This window comes from Diceros bicornis, chromosome 21 (assembly GCF_020826845.1).
Source record: "Diceros bicornis minor isolate mBicDic1 chromosome 21, mDicBic1.mat.cur, whole genome shotgun sequence".
NCBI lineage: Eukaryota > Metazoa > Chordata > Mammalia > Perissodactyla > Rhinocerotidae > Diceros > Diceros bicornis.
This window is the reverse complement of record NC_080760.1, coordinates 13,922,255-13,936,507: the sequence shown is the minus strand read 5'-3', so window position 1 is coordinate 13,936,507 and position 14,253 is coordinate 13,922,255. Positions and strand designations below refer to the sequence as shown.

The window sequence follows — 14,253 nt, the reverse complement described above, 5'->3', positions numbered from 1 at the left end:
CTTCAACCTCGTCCCCAAAAAGCTAATTTTTTGCCTGTCACCAAGAAACAAAAGATTGGATGCAAATTTCACCTCATCGATCATAACTGATGAACAAATGCAGGAATCTACCTCTAGGTGGATAAGCAACAAAGGCCAAAGCGGTGGACAAACTAGACTATTAATTCTGATAGGAAAGCTCTGGGATAGAATTCAAGTTTCCTTTTCACTACCCTACACCTTTAGCATTGTAAAGAAAAAGTCAAACAATGAAAATAACATAGCTACAAAAATAACCTGCTATTTCAGTCTCTGGTCCAGTGATCATCACATGAGATCATTAGTAGGGCTACAAATAGGCTTGCAAGTGTCCATGCAGACCATACCTAGCAATTTCCAAGTGAAGTGTTAATACTGCTCAAAGTTGTCACTTCTTTCTTCGCTCTAACATTTCTTTCAGAAGGCATAAATATAAACGCCCTGACCCTCCACAGCATCAAGGAAGATGTTTTTGGAGATGAAATTCTCAGAGTATTTACTTAAGAGAAAAAGTGGGACAATGAAGAGGATCCAAGTGAATATGAAGGATGAGCAAAAACAGATATAGCGAACATCAGGATACAAGTAAAATAGATAGACTATTCAGTCTCATTTTAATACAGTGAATACAAGATAACAAGTGTTTTGAAAAAAAGTATAGAGTGCCAAATAAATGTAAAGCACTCAGAACAATGCCTGGCACATAGACACGTTTGCTATAAATATCATTACTAGCATTATTATCATGATGAGAATTGACTCATTCTTTGTTGACTATCATATCCCAGCACCTAACACAGTAGGCACCCAAATGTTTATGGAATTAAAAATTTGTTGAATGAAACTATGTTTTAACACCACTGCAATCCATTCACTGTTCCATATAAGATGTATTTCATTGCTTTGGGTGATCTATAATTCTACAACCAAAAATCATTTTTCACTTTATATCACATAACTAAATTTCACTAGATTATATGGTCTTTTTAATTGGTTCCACATTGTATCTATTTAATTGGGTGTAACTATAATCTCCTAAAACAATTTCTCATTTTGTATGATGTATATTAAAGACGGTCAGTGCTGTAGTATTAATCTTTTTCACGCTTTGCTTGAAGCATGAAAGTGCTCACGGAAACATACAAGCTAGCTCATCAACCTACCCCCATAGATTTGCAATTAGTCGGAAAAGGAAAAAATATCAAGAAATGTTTTAAATAATATACTGAAATCAAGATAAAATCAAGGCAACAAATAGAACTACATTCTTCCTTACCAACTACGAATAGCTTTGGTTTTGAAGCTGTTTTTAGGTAGAGCGTCTTAAATTTAGATCAGTTTTAACACTGAAAACTCAAGGAAGAGGAAGCAAATACGACGCAAGCGTGAGAATGGGGCAGAGCAGCAACTTTCTTAGAATTAACTTTTTAAAAATCGCTTTCCCCTAAATTCTTGAAACTCTTTCTTGCACTAGGTCAGTAAGGCTTAAATCTAAATAGACGACATTCACAACTCCACTCAATAAGGTAAAAAGTCATGTTCTCCACCAGAATGAAAAAATCTAACTGCTCAATCAAGAGACCCTGTCCTGTGTACCCGTTCCTGAGACTAGTACGGGTATCATCAAGTTATGCTGCCGTGAATGTTTCCTATAATACGATATCTAACACTAGCTAAGTTCCTCGCAACTCCCCATTTTTCTCTCCTATCTCTCATCATCTATGAATAAATACTGCTGAATGAATGAATTTTCCTGGTATTGGCCCTGAAGGGGCATGGAAAGGTTTCTCCAGCCCACCCACTTCCACCCTCAAAGCACTCTGGCCTCCTAGTCCCCCAAAACCACTTACAGCCCTTCGCCCTTTGCCTTCCCCCTTACCTGCAGTGGACTCGGCCATCGCCAGTTTCTGCTGGCTCGTCCCCTCCCAATTCACCTGGCCGTGCTGACCCGACATCCCCGCCTCTTCCTACCCCGGGCGCGCGGCTCCTCGCCGCCGGGCACTGTCGGCATCCACAGACCCCTAGAGAGCGCGCTCAATGCGGGGCACCCGGTCAAGCTGTCACTTCCCAATATGCACTCGGCACCTCAACCCACCCTTCTCACGCAAACTATGTCCCCACCCCCTTAGCTGTGTGCTCTCAGCCCTCCCTCTCAACCGCTCGCCCGCAGCTTCTTCTCCTCCTACCCGACCCCCAACTTCGAGCGCCACCGTTGCTGCCCACTCGGGCCCACACCACTGCGGGCCGCTCACTCGGCGCCGTCTGAATCTCTCCGCAAACCTCCCCCGCCGCCCCGCTCCTCCCCGCCCTCCGCGCGCGGCCTCCGGGCCCTCGCGCCCCCGCCCCTCCTTCCCGAGACCTCCGGCGACAGCTGGACCCCGGGGCGGTCACCTTCTCCCTCCGCCATCGTCGCCGCGGAGGCCGGGGCGCGCTCCTGCTCCCACGCGGCCCGGAGTCTCCCGCCCTCCGCCTTGCGGAACCCCTCCGCCGCCCCAGGCCCGCTGCGGGCCGCCACGCCCCCACTTCCTGAGCCGCCCCCCTCCGGTGTCGCCGCCAACTGCGTCCCCCTGGGCGGCCCGGGAACCAGAGTGCCGGGAGCGGCGGGCGGCCGGAGCGTTTGGCTGGCGCGCCTGGGCCTGCGCAGGCAGGAAGACGCCTCGGCGCCGGTGGTGCCGCCCACGCGGGCGCTCCCAGCCGGCTGCCCTGGGGAAAGCGAGGCCGCTGTGTCCCGCCGCTACGGAAAGCTGGGCGCCCGAGAGTGCTTTGCGGGACTTTGTGATTCCACCCAGGGAGAGACAGAAGAGCATCAGTTACAGCTTCCACATCCGGCCGCATGCCCGCCCCCTTGCGGAGAGGAAGCCGAGCCCAGCGAGCTGCAGGCCACGAAGCCGGGCGGAGCTGGCGCGGGCTCCGGGCTGCGGGGCCTGCCGGGCCCCTCGGCGTGAGGCCAGGGCGCGGCGAAGCGCTCGGGGCGGCGCGTGGAGCGTAGGCCGCTTGACCACGACGAGAAGGAAGCGGTACTTGGAACTTGGTGTTTTTAACCACCCAAACTGGTTAAACAAATACGTTTGCACTTTATGAGATTATTTTAACAAGCAGTAATATTGTGAATAGTGCGGGGAGCGGGATGCTTTCGGACATTCCACAGCACGGGAACATAGTCTTAACTTGTTATACTTTTTTTTATATCTGGCATTCTCCAACGAACACCAGAACCTTTTCCGCAACAGCGCTTAGAAGTAGATTTAGGGACTGACAAAAGCCCATTTTAGAGGGAGAGAAAAAAGCACAAAGACTCACTTAAGTCATAGGGTAATTATGGATGGCCCATTCTTAGCAGGCAGCAAGGTTCTCCTAGTAGCACCTTTATCAAGTTAGGATATTTGGGGAGAAGCTATCAGTTTTCAACGCTGTGCAAAAACAGTTGCAGGAACTGTTTTTAAGTCTTTGGTTACTTGTAAATTTGTCTTGCTGTCAAACAACACTGGACCGGGAGTTAGAAACACAGTGGAGGGTACCAGTGAGCCGGAAAAGTCCTGGGTCAAAGTAGAGAGACAACAGAATGTATGGACCTTGAAAACTGCAAGACATGGCAGGGCCCACGTACGTGGAAGCAGATACCGGAGTGTCCTGCTTATCAGATGAGCTGCACTTCAAGGGCTCCACCTCATGGGAGAACAAGACAGTGGCCCCTGAGGACCTCTGTTGTCCAAGTCAAGGGTCTTGAGGTGATGTGCATTCCTCCTATAGTTCCTTCATGATCACAGAAGGTGACTGATGGATGTAATTGTAAATTTGGCTGCTCTATGCAGGAGTGGATAGAAGAAATAGCTTCTTAAAGTGAAATAGAAATATGAAAGAAAAGAGAGAATTGTTCGATCTTTAGATAGAAATCAGTGGAATCGTGATTCTGTTCCCTGGTAGAAACATTTTTCTCTTCAACCGGTGGAAATTAATAAACAGAAACCTCTTTAAAATGGAGTCTGGAGGCCAAAAGGGGGAGCTCTCATGCCCTACCTCCATAGCAGAGCCCAACTAGGAAGTAGAAAGATTTCCTCCTTGATGGGTCAAGAAATCCAGCCAATGAGACTGTCACAACTCAGCCAACGAAAGCCACTACACTTGGAACTCTCAGTTCCTCCAATGGACTCTCTATTTACAACAGCCCCCCCCCCTTCCTCTTCCCTACGTGAACAGTTTCTTCTCCCCTTGCTGCTGGGGACTTGCAGGTAGCTCCGTGTGGTTGCAGGCCTTGAATTGTGGTTCTTTGCTGATTCCGAGTAAACCCATTTTGCTGAAGAAATAACTGCTGCCTATTTGCTTAAGGTCAACAAACCCTAAAACCTCCACATAAGGATAGTAAGAGTGGATCATTCTATTCCCAAACCAGGGTAATTTTGCTACTTGAGAAATTGGCAATTTTTGATTCAAAATGTATGCTAAATCCAAAAAGAATTTTAACAGCTCAAGATATTTCCTTGTAGGAGGCATTGTAGCTGAGTTCTCAGTAGGTCATTCCGTAATTCCACAAGACCAGCTGCTTCCAGATGGTAATGCACATAACTAGTGGACACATGGTCCTAAGATAACTTCCAAAGATAACTGGATTGACGATTTTACTATTGCAAACCATGGGCTTCTAGTTTCCAGACCAAAATTTGAAGGGTCATTTCATTACCCTTTGCCACACCTTGACCAATCCTAAACACCTCTCATTTTCTCAAATGGTCTTTTATTTACAATTTACTCTCAGAGAACAATATGATTTTCTACCACCTCTAAGAATTTGAGGACTGCTTCTGTAGGCAATGATTATTTTTAGGAAGTGATGTGAAATGTTCTTTATTTTAAGAAGTTAGGTCTTTAGGAAATATAGATTAGGAGACTATTGTAGTAAACTGGGTAAGAAATAAAGGCTTCGCATAAGGCAATGGAAATAAAAATATTCAGAGAATGGATTCAAAAGGTGCTAGAGATAAATTCTACAGGGCCTGATGACGAATTGGATGTGATAAATGATGAAGAGTCCTGAGATTTCTATCTTGAAATTAATCATGTGCTTTCTATGTGCCAGGCACAATGTGCTACCAGGATACGAGAATATAAAACAAAAGCCCCCGTGTTGGGGCTGGCCCGGTGGCGTAGTGGTTAAGTTCGCGCACTCCACTTTGGCAGCCCGGGGTTCCCAGGTTCGGGTCCCAGGCGTGGGCAGATGCACCATTCTGAACCAAATGTGATCAGTTCATCTTTGAAAACACCAAACACCCTTACCACCATCATATCCTGGCTTATATTTTGGTCACGTTTTATCCCATCCTTTCAATTCTTTGCAAATACGTTGTAGACAATTATTTTGGGAATTGACTTAAAAATTGTTGATAATAGTATTAGCTGTGTGTGTGGCTTAGAAGACCAACCTAAGTTGCACTATGCGTGAGAACAATCCTTTGATTTGAAGCTATTTTGTCTCAGCTTGTCACTAGTTCTAATTGTGACTATGGATCAGTGTTTTTTTCTTTTTCCTATACCTTTTATGTAAAAAGGGAGATAATGGGACATACTGTCAGTTCCTCCTGCAGCTGTTTCTCAAGCAGGCCACACCTTATCGTCACTGTTTGAAGCTGTGCTTCAGTGCCTCCTGAATACATTTGCCGTATTATCACTCATCACAAGGGTCAGCTGTCTTTCTTTTCCGCTGTCTGGGAGAGCTACAATCGTACAAACCAACAGAGTCAAACTGGGACTGTATAATCCTCCCAAGTGGGATGTATTAAACAGTGAGTATTCTATTTAAACATTTTTAAATTGAATGTATTAGACATTTTAGGACATTTTCTAAAGTACAGTTTTTTTCTAGTTAAAACTCCTCTAGAAAGAGATTTTTGACCAAATGGTCGTATGAAATAATACTCATAAATAAAGCAAAGCATTATTGGTACTAAGTGGCCTATTATTGAGATTTTCCCAGGCGAAGCTTCTATTTTAGTAGACAAAGGTTGCTGACTTTGTACCAAGATCTCGTCCTCTCTTCTTTCAGATAGTAAGCCCCCTAAATATTTGTGAAATTGAATTGAATTATATTAGAGTTGCCAGATAAAATACAGGACACTTTAGTATAATATGTCCCATTCAATATTTGGACCACACTTATACTAAAAATTATTTGTTGTTTATCTGAAATTCCCATTTAATTGAGTATCCTGGTTTTGGTTTGGTTTGGTTTGGTTTTTTGTTTGTTTTTGCTAGCTCTGTCAATCCTATTTATGGATTGAGACTTGCTTATTAAAAGCCATGTAGCATTGATTACTCTCAGGTCTTCTGGGCACACGTAGATAACAAATTGAATTCTTTCTTAGAATAGAGGGAAGGCAGTTAGATAGCAGGTGGACTCTGAGTACCTCAGTTGTATTAATTCAGAAAAGAATCTGCCATTCCTAAAGTCCTGACACATGAAATTTCTTCTGGTGTTTTCCCACCCCACAAAGGGCTCGGGCTAGACTTGGGTGGGCCTAGTGCCGTCCTGGAGCTGCTGCTGAACTTCTCAACCAGTGTGCAGATGACTTACCAGGCATTCTAGACCTGCCGGGCTGACAACTAATCCCACTTCCAAATTCTAGATATCTTTTTGTTGTTGTTGTTGTTGTGAGGAAGATCAGCCGTTGTTGTGAGGAAGATCAGCCCTGAGCTAACATCCGTGCTAATCCTCCTCTTTTTGCTGAGGAAGACTGGCTCTGAGCTAACATCTATTGCCAATCCTCCTCCTTTTTTTTTTTGCCCCCAAAGCCCCAGTAGATAGTTGTATGTCATAGTTGCACATCCTTCTAGTGGCTGTATGTGGGACGCGGCCTCAGTATGGCCGGAGAAGTGGTGCATCGGTGCCCGGGCCGCGAGTAGCAGAGCGCATGCGCTTAACCACCAAGCCACAGGGCCGGCCCCTAGATATCTTAAAACCAAAAGAGCACAATGATTTTGGGGGAAAAAAATGTTTCCCACAGAAATTATGACTTATCACTCTAACAGTTTATGTGTAACAGGGAAATTGCTGTGACTTTTTTGTGTTAATACAGTAAAAAAAATTATTCACCAATTATGACATGATTTAAATATAGATAAATTTTAAAATCCTCTTAGAATCCTGGATAAACACTCCAGCTGAGAAAAGGACCCTGAATAGCCAGTAGTATTATGTGTCGGATAGATGGCAGAAGCAGCCAAAATCATCCTGTTTAGGTAAATTTCATACCAAATTCTCTTTGGATGTGTACTTCAATGTAAAAAGTGACTCTTGAATTTGTACTTCATTGTAAAAAGCTTACCATTAATAACTGGATTAATACTAACATTTTAAGCATTTTTTTTAAATGGTGCTAAAGAAAACAATTTTTGCTGTTTAGCAATGTTTGAATTTATAAAATTCTTAAAAGAAAACTGTAGAATCACATTAGTTTTCTCTGCAGGAATGAACATAAATTTATTCATTCAACAAATATTTATTTATTTATATATCCCAAGCACTGGCTAGTTACTAAGGATACAGTGGGAAAGAAGTTACACGAGGCTGTGATGGAAGTTAAAATATGGGGAGCTCTCACGAAGTCTAGTGAGTCAGAAAAGGCCTTCCTCAGAAAATAAGATTTCTGAGTAGCAGTTAGTCAAAGAGAGGACTAACAGAAAAGGGGTATTTCAGGCAGAGGAAACAAAGGCTAAAGCCCATCTCTCCTGCAAAAAACAATAAAGTGTACAATAAAGTGTACAGCATGAGGGGAAGAGTGCCTTGAAAAAAGCTCAAGAGGTAGGCAGGAGTCAGCTCATGCAATAGCATGTAGTCATACACAGGTGTTTCCTGTAGCAAATGGGAACCTTTAATAAAAAGATTTTAAGAACACATAATCATTATGTTGTGTTCTTATCCCACATACACAAAACAATAAGGAGTGTGGGAGGAAATACAATAAGGAGTGTGGGAGGAAATGTTTGGAGGTGATGGATGTTTGTGGCATTATTGTGGTGATGGTTTCACCGGTGTATACTAATCTCCAAACTCATCAAATTGTATACATTAAGTATGTACAGCCTTTTGTATCTCACTCATACCTCAATAAGTGGTTTAAAAAACACGTAATCAGAGCTGTGTTTTTAATTTAAAAGTTTTTTTTTTTAAAAAAGCATTCTGGCAATAGAGGAAAGCATAATTTGATAAAAGGAGTCCAATGTTGAGGCAAAAAAAAAAGTGAGAGACACTGGTGCCTAGGATGGTGAGGAGAGGAAGTTAAGGATGACTTTCTTAACACCCGGCAGTACATGCTGGTGGTTCCTGAAGTAAAAAGAACACAAGCAGCAGCAGGTTTTTGGACACAGAAAGATAAGTTCTATTGTAAGCATGTTGAATTTGAAATGCCTAGGGAGACGTCCAAATGGAAATGTCCGTTATATTGTCGGGTATAGACGTTTCTAGCTTTGCCGAGGGGTGTGGAAGTAAAGGAATGAGTTTGCCCAGAGAATGGATAGATGGAGAAGGCGCCTGGGGGTAGGAACCATGAGAAACACCATCAGGTAGGGAAGGATGAATCACAAAGGAGGCTGAGAACCAGAACAAGCTGAGAATTCCACATTGATTTTTTAAAATGTGTTTCTTGTGTTTACTATCACACCGGTTTCAGTTATAAAACACAGGATCAAATTTAAGTGTGTAACCAGCAGCTTTGTTACCCATTTATCAACATTCACTTTTAGAACAGCAACAATGTGCAGCTACTGAATAATTCAGCTGCTGAATTAATGGCATGCTGGCAATAGAGCAAAAAGGCAGGAACACTATGAAGCCCCACTCTGTGACACTGGAGACAATGAACTACATTTGCGCAATGCTAAGAAAAGAGCCAGAGCAGATAAAGCAGCAACTATGAGAGTACTAACCACATCAACCGGTCTCTTACTTTATCTTCCAGATCTCTTCCTTTACTTTCTGTGCAACTGTGAGCAGGTTTTACTTAACCTACGCTTCAATTTCCTAGTCTATAAAATAATAATAGTACCTACTGTAAGAGGTTGTGAAGATTCATTTAACAAATACAATGCTTATTATTGTTGGGCATACATGATCTCAGCAGTTGTCTTGTAGCTTATAGTATACTCTTTCGAGGCAATGAGTACAACTGTAGAGATTCAACCTTGAACAGAAGACATCCAGAAACAGAAAATTTCTGCCCGTTCATTCCTATTTATCCTTTTTGTTTTCTCATTAAGAGCAGGACTTCCTACGATGGCCCAATTTTAAAGCTGTAGCTCCATTTTAAACTTGATCCAAAGAATTTGCTTCAAAATAATAAAACAGTGGGGAAAGTGGAAAGAAATATAAAGCAAACTGGCCTAGTTCATAACTGTTGAAACTGGGTAGAGTACATAGTGTTCATTATATTACTCTATCTACTTTTCTATATGTTTTCAAAACAATTGTTTTCCCGCAAAGAGCTGGGGAAAGCAGAGAGAGGAGAAATTATGTAATCAACTATAAACCTAAGCGATGGACCTTTAAGATCTTTTTTGTGTTCTGTCCTCTTTACTCTCATCCTCCCTTTTTACCCCATCAGCCTTACTCAATTCCACATCCTCCTGACTGCCCATTTTTTTTGCCACGAGGAGAGCAGCCACACGGTACTATTTCAGGGAGGTAAATAGGAAAACCAGTTTAGCCCAGGCAACTCAGACTTTGTTAAGGCAGGGAATAGCCTGGCCAACATTAAATGCCTGCCAGAGACATCAAAGCCAAGAGGAACATGGTCAGAACCTCAGCTTGCTGAGAGAACGCTGCTGCCTCCTTGCAGATGATGGCAGAGACCCAAAGCTGAAGTACAAACCTGAAAGCAACCGCTCCATTTTTGTACATCACGTTGGTAAGGACTAGGACGGAAAAACTCTCCCAGGTGAATAAAACATCATCCAATGAATGCTTAACAAGGGCATACTCGGTCAAGACATGTGTGCTAGACATTGAGAGAAATACTTCCTGCCTGTGAGGTTATAATCTAAATTTGGAATTGAGGGGCCACAGCGTAGTGGTTAAGTGCGCGTAGTGGTTAAGTGCGCGTGCTCCGCCGCTGGCTGCCCAGGTTCGGATGCCGGGCGCGCAGCAACAGGCCGCTTGTCAGGCCATGCTGTGGCGGCGTCCCATATAAAGTGGAGGAAGATGGGCACGGATGTTAGCCCAGGGCCAGTCTTCCTCAGCAAAAAGAGGAGGATCGGCATGGATGTTAGCTCAGGGCCAATCTTCCTCACACACACACAAACACACTAAATAAATAAATATATTTAAATTTGGAATTGATACACTTGAGCTCTATACCAAGCGTATATATGTCAAGTAAGTGATACTGACAATATATGTAACTCTGAAATGGTAGAAGTTAGGCAAGACTTAACTGTGGTCCTAAGGAATGGATAGAATTTGGATGAGAGAATATTGGAGAACTTGGCATCAGCAAAGACAGTAATTAGAATAAAGGAGGAGTGTATGGGATTCAGAAACACTGAAGTTCTAGATCTTATTAGTTTTATGTGGCTTAAATAGATTTTTCAAATTGTCAAGCAAATAGAGCTCCAGTAATATGACACAAGGGCCAAATATTACTATCTTCGACTACCATAATGGTTAAGAATTTCAAAATCAAAGTTTCAATGATTTATGCTCTAAGGATGGTTGTTTGAACTATACCTGGAGTGCATTTATCATTGATAGCTTTTACAAACACCTATGCAAAGCTTAGGGCAAAACCTTACCACCTCAGGAAAAGATGGCTTACCCACACCCTTCCACCATTACAACAACTCTCCTAGTAATAAAAAAGAACGCAAACATTGAGATTAAACAAGCGAGTTTTATTATCAAATGTAACAATTCTACAAAAACTCAGTAGTACTGCAGCAAGTCTTCCTGCCTATCTTAAAGTCTTTCAGAGCTTTGGGCAGACAGCATCTTAAGGCATCAAGTATAAAGAACTTTTTTTCTGATCTTAAGTGCCAGTTATCACCAATTTCCACACAAAATGGTTTGTGTTTTTTATTTTTATTTTTACTACTGTAGTTAAAGGGCCATTGCTGGTCAGCTGAAGAGGGAATGTTTGGCTCTCCATTCAAGGTGTTAATGAAAGTAATGCAAAGTAAATAAAAATAGCAGCCACATAAATCTGCACGGCATTGCATCCAAGCCAAGGACGATATGAGTAACTTAAAGAAACATGTGCACTTAGTTAATCAAATCCTGTTTTCCTCTCTGGAGTTACACGAGGCAGCAGTACTAGCTAGCTAGTGTCTAATATTGCACTTCCGTAGCATGAACACAGCTAAACACAGTGGGAAACACTGACAGTGGCAGTCCCTGCTCTAATCACATCAGTGTTTACCTCAGTCTAGCATGCTGACTAGAATCCTATGCTTTTAAAAGTTTTAATTATTTGACAGTTAAGGCATTAGAGAAAAAGGCTTAAGGCTATCTTAATATATACAAGCATTCACTTCAGTTCAGTTAGTATATTGCTGTCTAGAATACACTGTTCAAATATTCTCATTTTTGTGATATTAAAAACTATGGAATTTCACTTATTAGAGTCCAAACCATCAATAATAAGAAAAGTACAATATAAAATAATACATATGAAGCCACAATATTCAGTTACAGTTCAAACTAGAAATTACTAACTACCTGTAGCTGCTTCATTTTTGGTTTCGCATTTTGGCCCCTAGTTCATTCTTATTTACAACTGGTACCTGCTGAGAAAAAGATCCAACTACTTAACCATGTATATTTTGTAGTGGGTGTGCTATTTCTTCTAATTTATCCCAAGGTGTTTAAAAAAATATTTATTCGTTTTTAACTATAAGACATCATGATGGCCAAAAGACTGGGAAAATATTAGTTTTATTTCTTAAGTTTGTGATTTAAGTATTCCAAGACCTTATTCTTGAAGTACTTAGTAAAAGGGCATGATTGTGCAGAAGATAGGGAGATGGAGAGAGAAGAGTGGGAACACACAAAAATGAAGTTTCCATTACAGAGCTCCTGGTGGAGATGGTAGATATTAGTGGAGTATTGTTTTTTCCCAAGACTTAAAACTTAGGAAACAGCTATGATGCCATGGTACCTGGAAGTAATGGAGATATCCAATTTCAAATTCACATTTTAAATGCCTATTTGCAATCAGCAAGGAGCCAGGCATGCTGCTTGCTATACGGATTTGGCTTCACTGGCTCAAATTTTTCACTCCACCAAAAGACAGAGCACAGGCCCACTGTCCAATCATGTTTGCTGAAAATACTGCAGCCTGAGTGTAGACATACTTCCCCTGAAGTTGCTAGAAGCTGTCTTACGTCTGATGGTTTCAGGATCACCATACATCTTTCAAACACTGAAAAAAATGAATAAAAGGAAATATTATAGTCTCTAAATTTTTCAATTCTTAGTAGCCATTAAAAAATGATTTTGAACATTTTTAGATATTTAATACATACTGCCAAACTGTTCCCTAGGAAGGTTATATCCATTTATGTTCCTGCCAGTAGTGAGGAAGAATTCCCCTTTTCCCAAAACCTTATTCTTCTAGAAGCTTTTAATTTTCCCTATTTAATAAAGAATTCCAAGTCAAAAGAAGAACTGATAAGTGTGGGAACCAGGCAGGTCTATCTTTGAATCCTATTAGCTCTGTGACATTGTGAGAGTTACTTAACATCTCTGGATCTGAGAAAAGAATAACATTGGGGGGTCATGGCCATTGAATAAAATCATAAATCTAAAAATAAAAAAAAAAGATTTTGAATTCCAAAAGGTCTAAAAAAAGCCTTGTGGTAGTCTAAATCTTTATTTTACAGAAACATAGTTGGCATTTACATGGCAAATTCCCAGGGAGTACAGCGCTGGCAAGTGAAGTTTATGTGATAACTGGCATTACCACAACTCCCTGCGCTTTGCATTATCACACCTGGAATAATGTGTATGTTTTCAGCCCCCCACTTGACTCCTGTGTGGAGACTATTTTATTCATTCCTTAGTCTGGGTCCCCAAGTTATCACAGCATTCTTCTGATATTAGAGGCTCAATACCATTTTATATATAATTTTATTTATTTTTTTTTTCCCCCAAAGCCCCAGTAGATAGTTGCATGTCACAGCTGCACATCCATCTAGTTGCTGCATGTGGGACGCAGCCTCAGCATGGCCAGAGAAGCGGTGCATCGGTGCGCGCCCGGGATCAGAACCCGGGCCGCCAGCAGCGGAGCGCGTGCACTTAACCGCTAAGCCACGGGGCCGGCCCACAATACCATTTTAAAAATAAACAAAACCATTAAGACAAATTTTTAAAATTAAATTCTAGTATGTGAAATTTCAAACAAAAATATTTGAATCAATAAGAAGCATTGAGGAATGACATGAAAGCAAACATGCCAGTGACTAGTTGATAAGCAACATTTATGTGGATTACTTTATTTCATCCTCACAACCACCCTATTACCATGTTATCCCCATTTTACAGATGCAGGAACTAAGGCACAGAGCCAAGTAAGCCAATAATTGGCAGATCCAGAATTTGAACACAGACTGATTCCATTGTGCTATTTCACTTACATACCACACAAAATCTTTAAAATGAAAACTTTAACTAGGCATTGTGCATACTTTCACATGTAAATGAAAAACAGAAATAAAGATAGAAATGAAAATAGCTCTTCCGAGTTCAGTCTTGTACATATGGCCAGTTTGAAATAGTGGTCAAGATTAGATTTGCTTTAATGACAGAGATTCTAAAATTGATACAGATTTAAAAAACAGAGAAATACTTGTTTGTTAGAATTCATTTTTAAAATGCAGTTTACAAAGTGACCATAATTTAACACTTAGCTTAAAACACTGTGCGCTGAAAGCGTCTCTTTGGATACTAAATACAGATAAGAGAATCTCTATCATTGACCCAACATTATTGCCCAAAATCTATTTCACCCTTCTTTTGGCAATAGCACCCGAATTTTCCTAAAATAACGCCCCCTCAACCAGTCGCAAGCCTGTAAAGAGGCCACTTTACCACTGAGCCCAGTGAGTGGCCAGACACTGCCAATCAGAGCCCTGCGTGTCCCTGTCCACAACGGTTTCAGAGATGGACTTAAGCCAGGCCAGTGAAACTGAATTCCTGGCTTGCTTCTGGACTGAAAATGGAAGGGCGTAAGCCAAAAGTTGCTGGAGGCACCTCAT

General features: G+C 41.7%; 2 protein-coding genes across 11 annotated transcripts in view; both read right to left on the bottom strand.

Moving 5' to 3' along the window:
• The window catches only part of DPY19L4 (dpy-19 like 4), a 66,865-nt gene extending 64,381 nt beyond the window's left edge, over window positions 1-2,484 (bottom strand). For all 6 annotated transcript variants that reach the window (XM_058564626.1, XM_058564629.1, XM_058564628.1 and 3 more), the window contains exon 1: window positions 2,410-2,484. In XM_058564626.1, coding sequence (XP_058420609.1) covers window positions 2,410-2,425 — 16 coding nt within the window. In that variant the 5' untranslated portion in view covers window positions 2,426-2,484. The remainder of the gene's footprint in view (window positions 1-2,409) is intronic.
• Window positions 2,485-10,872: 8,388 nt separating this feature from the next.
• The window catches only part of ESRP1 (epithelial splicing regulatory protein 1), a 62,774-nt gene continuing 59,393 nt past the window's right edge, over window positions 10,873-14,253 (bottom strand). For all 5 annotated transcript variants that reach the window (XM_058564625.1, XM_058564621.1, XM_058564622.1 and 2 more), the window contains one exon: window positions 10,873-12,419. Coding sequence is in view for 2 of the 5 variants with exons in the window: in XM_058564621.1 (XP_058420604.1) it covers window positions 12,399-12,419 (21 nt within the window). In the remaining 3 variants the exon portion in view is untranslated. The remainder of the gene's footprint in view (window positions 12,420-14,253) is intronic.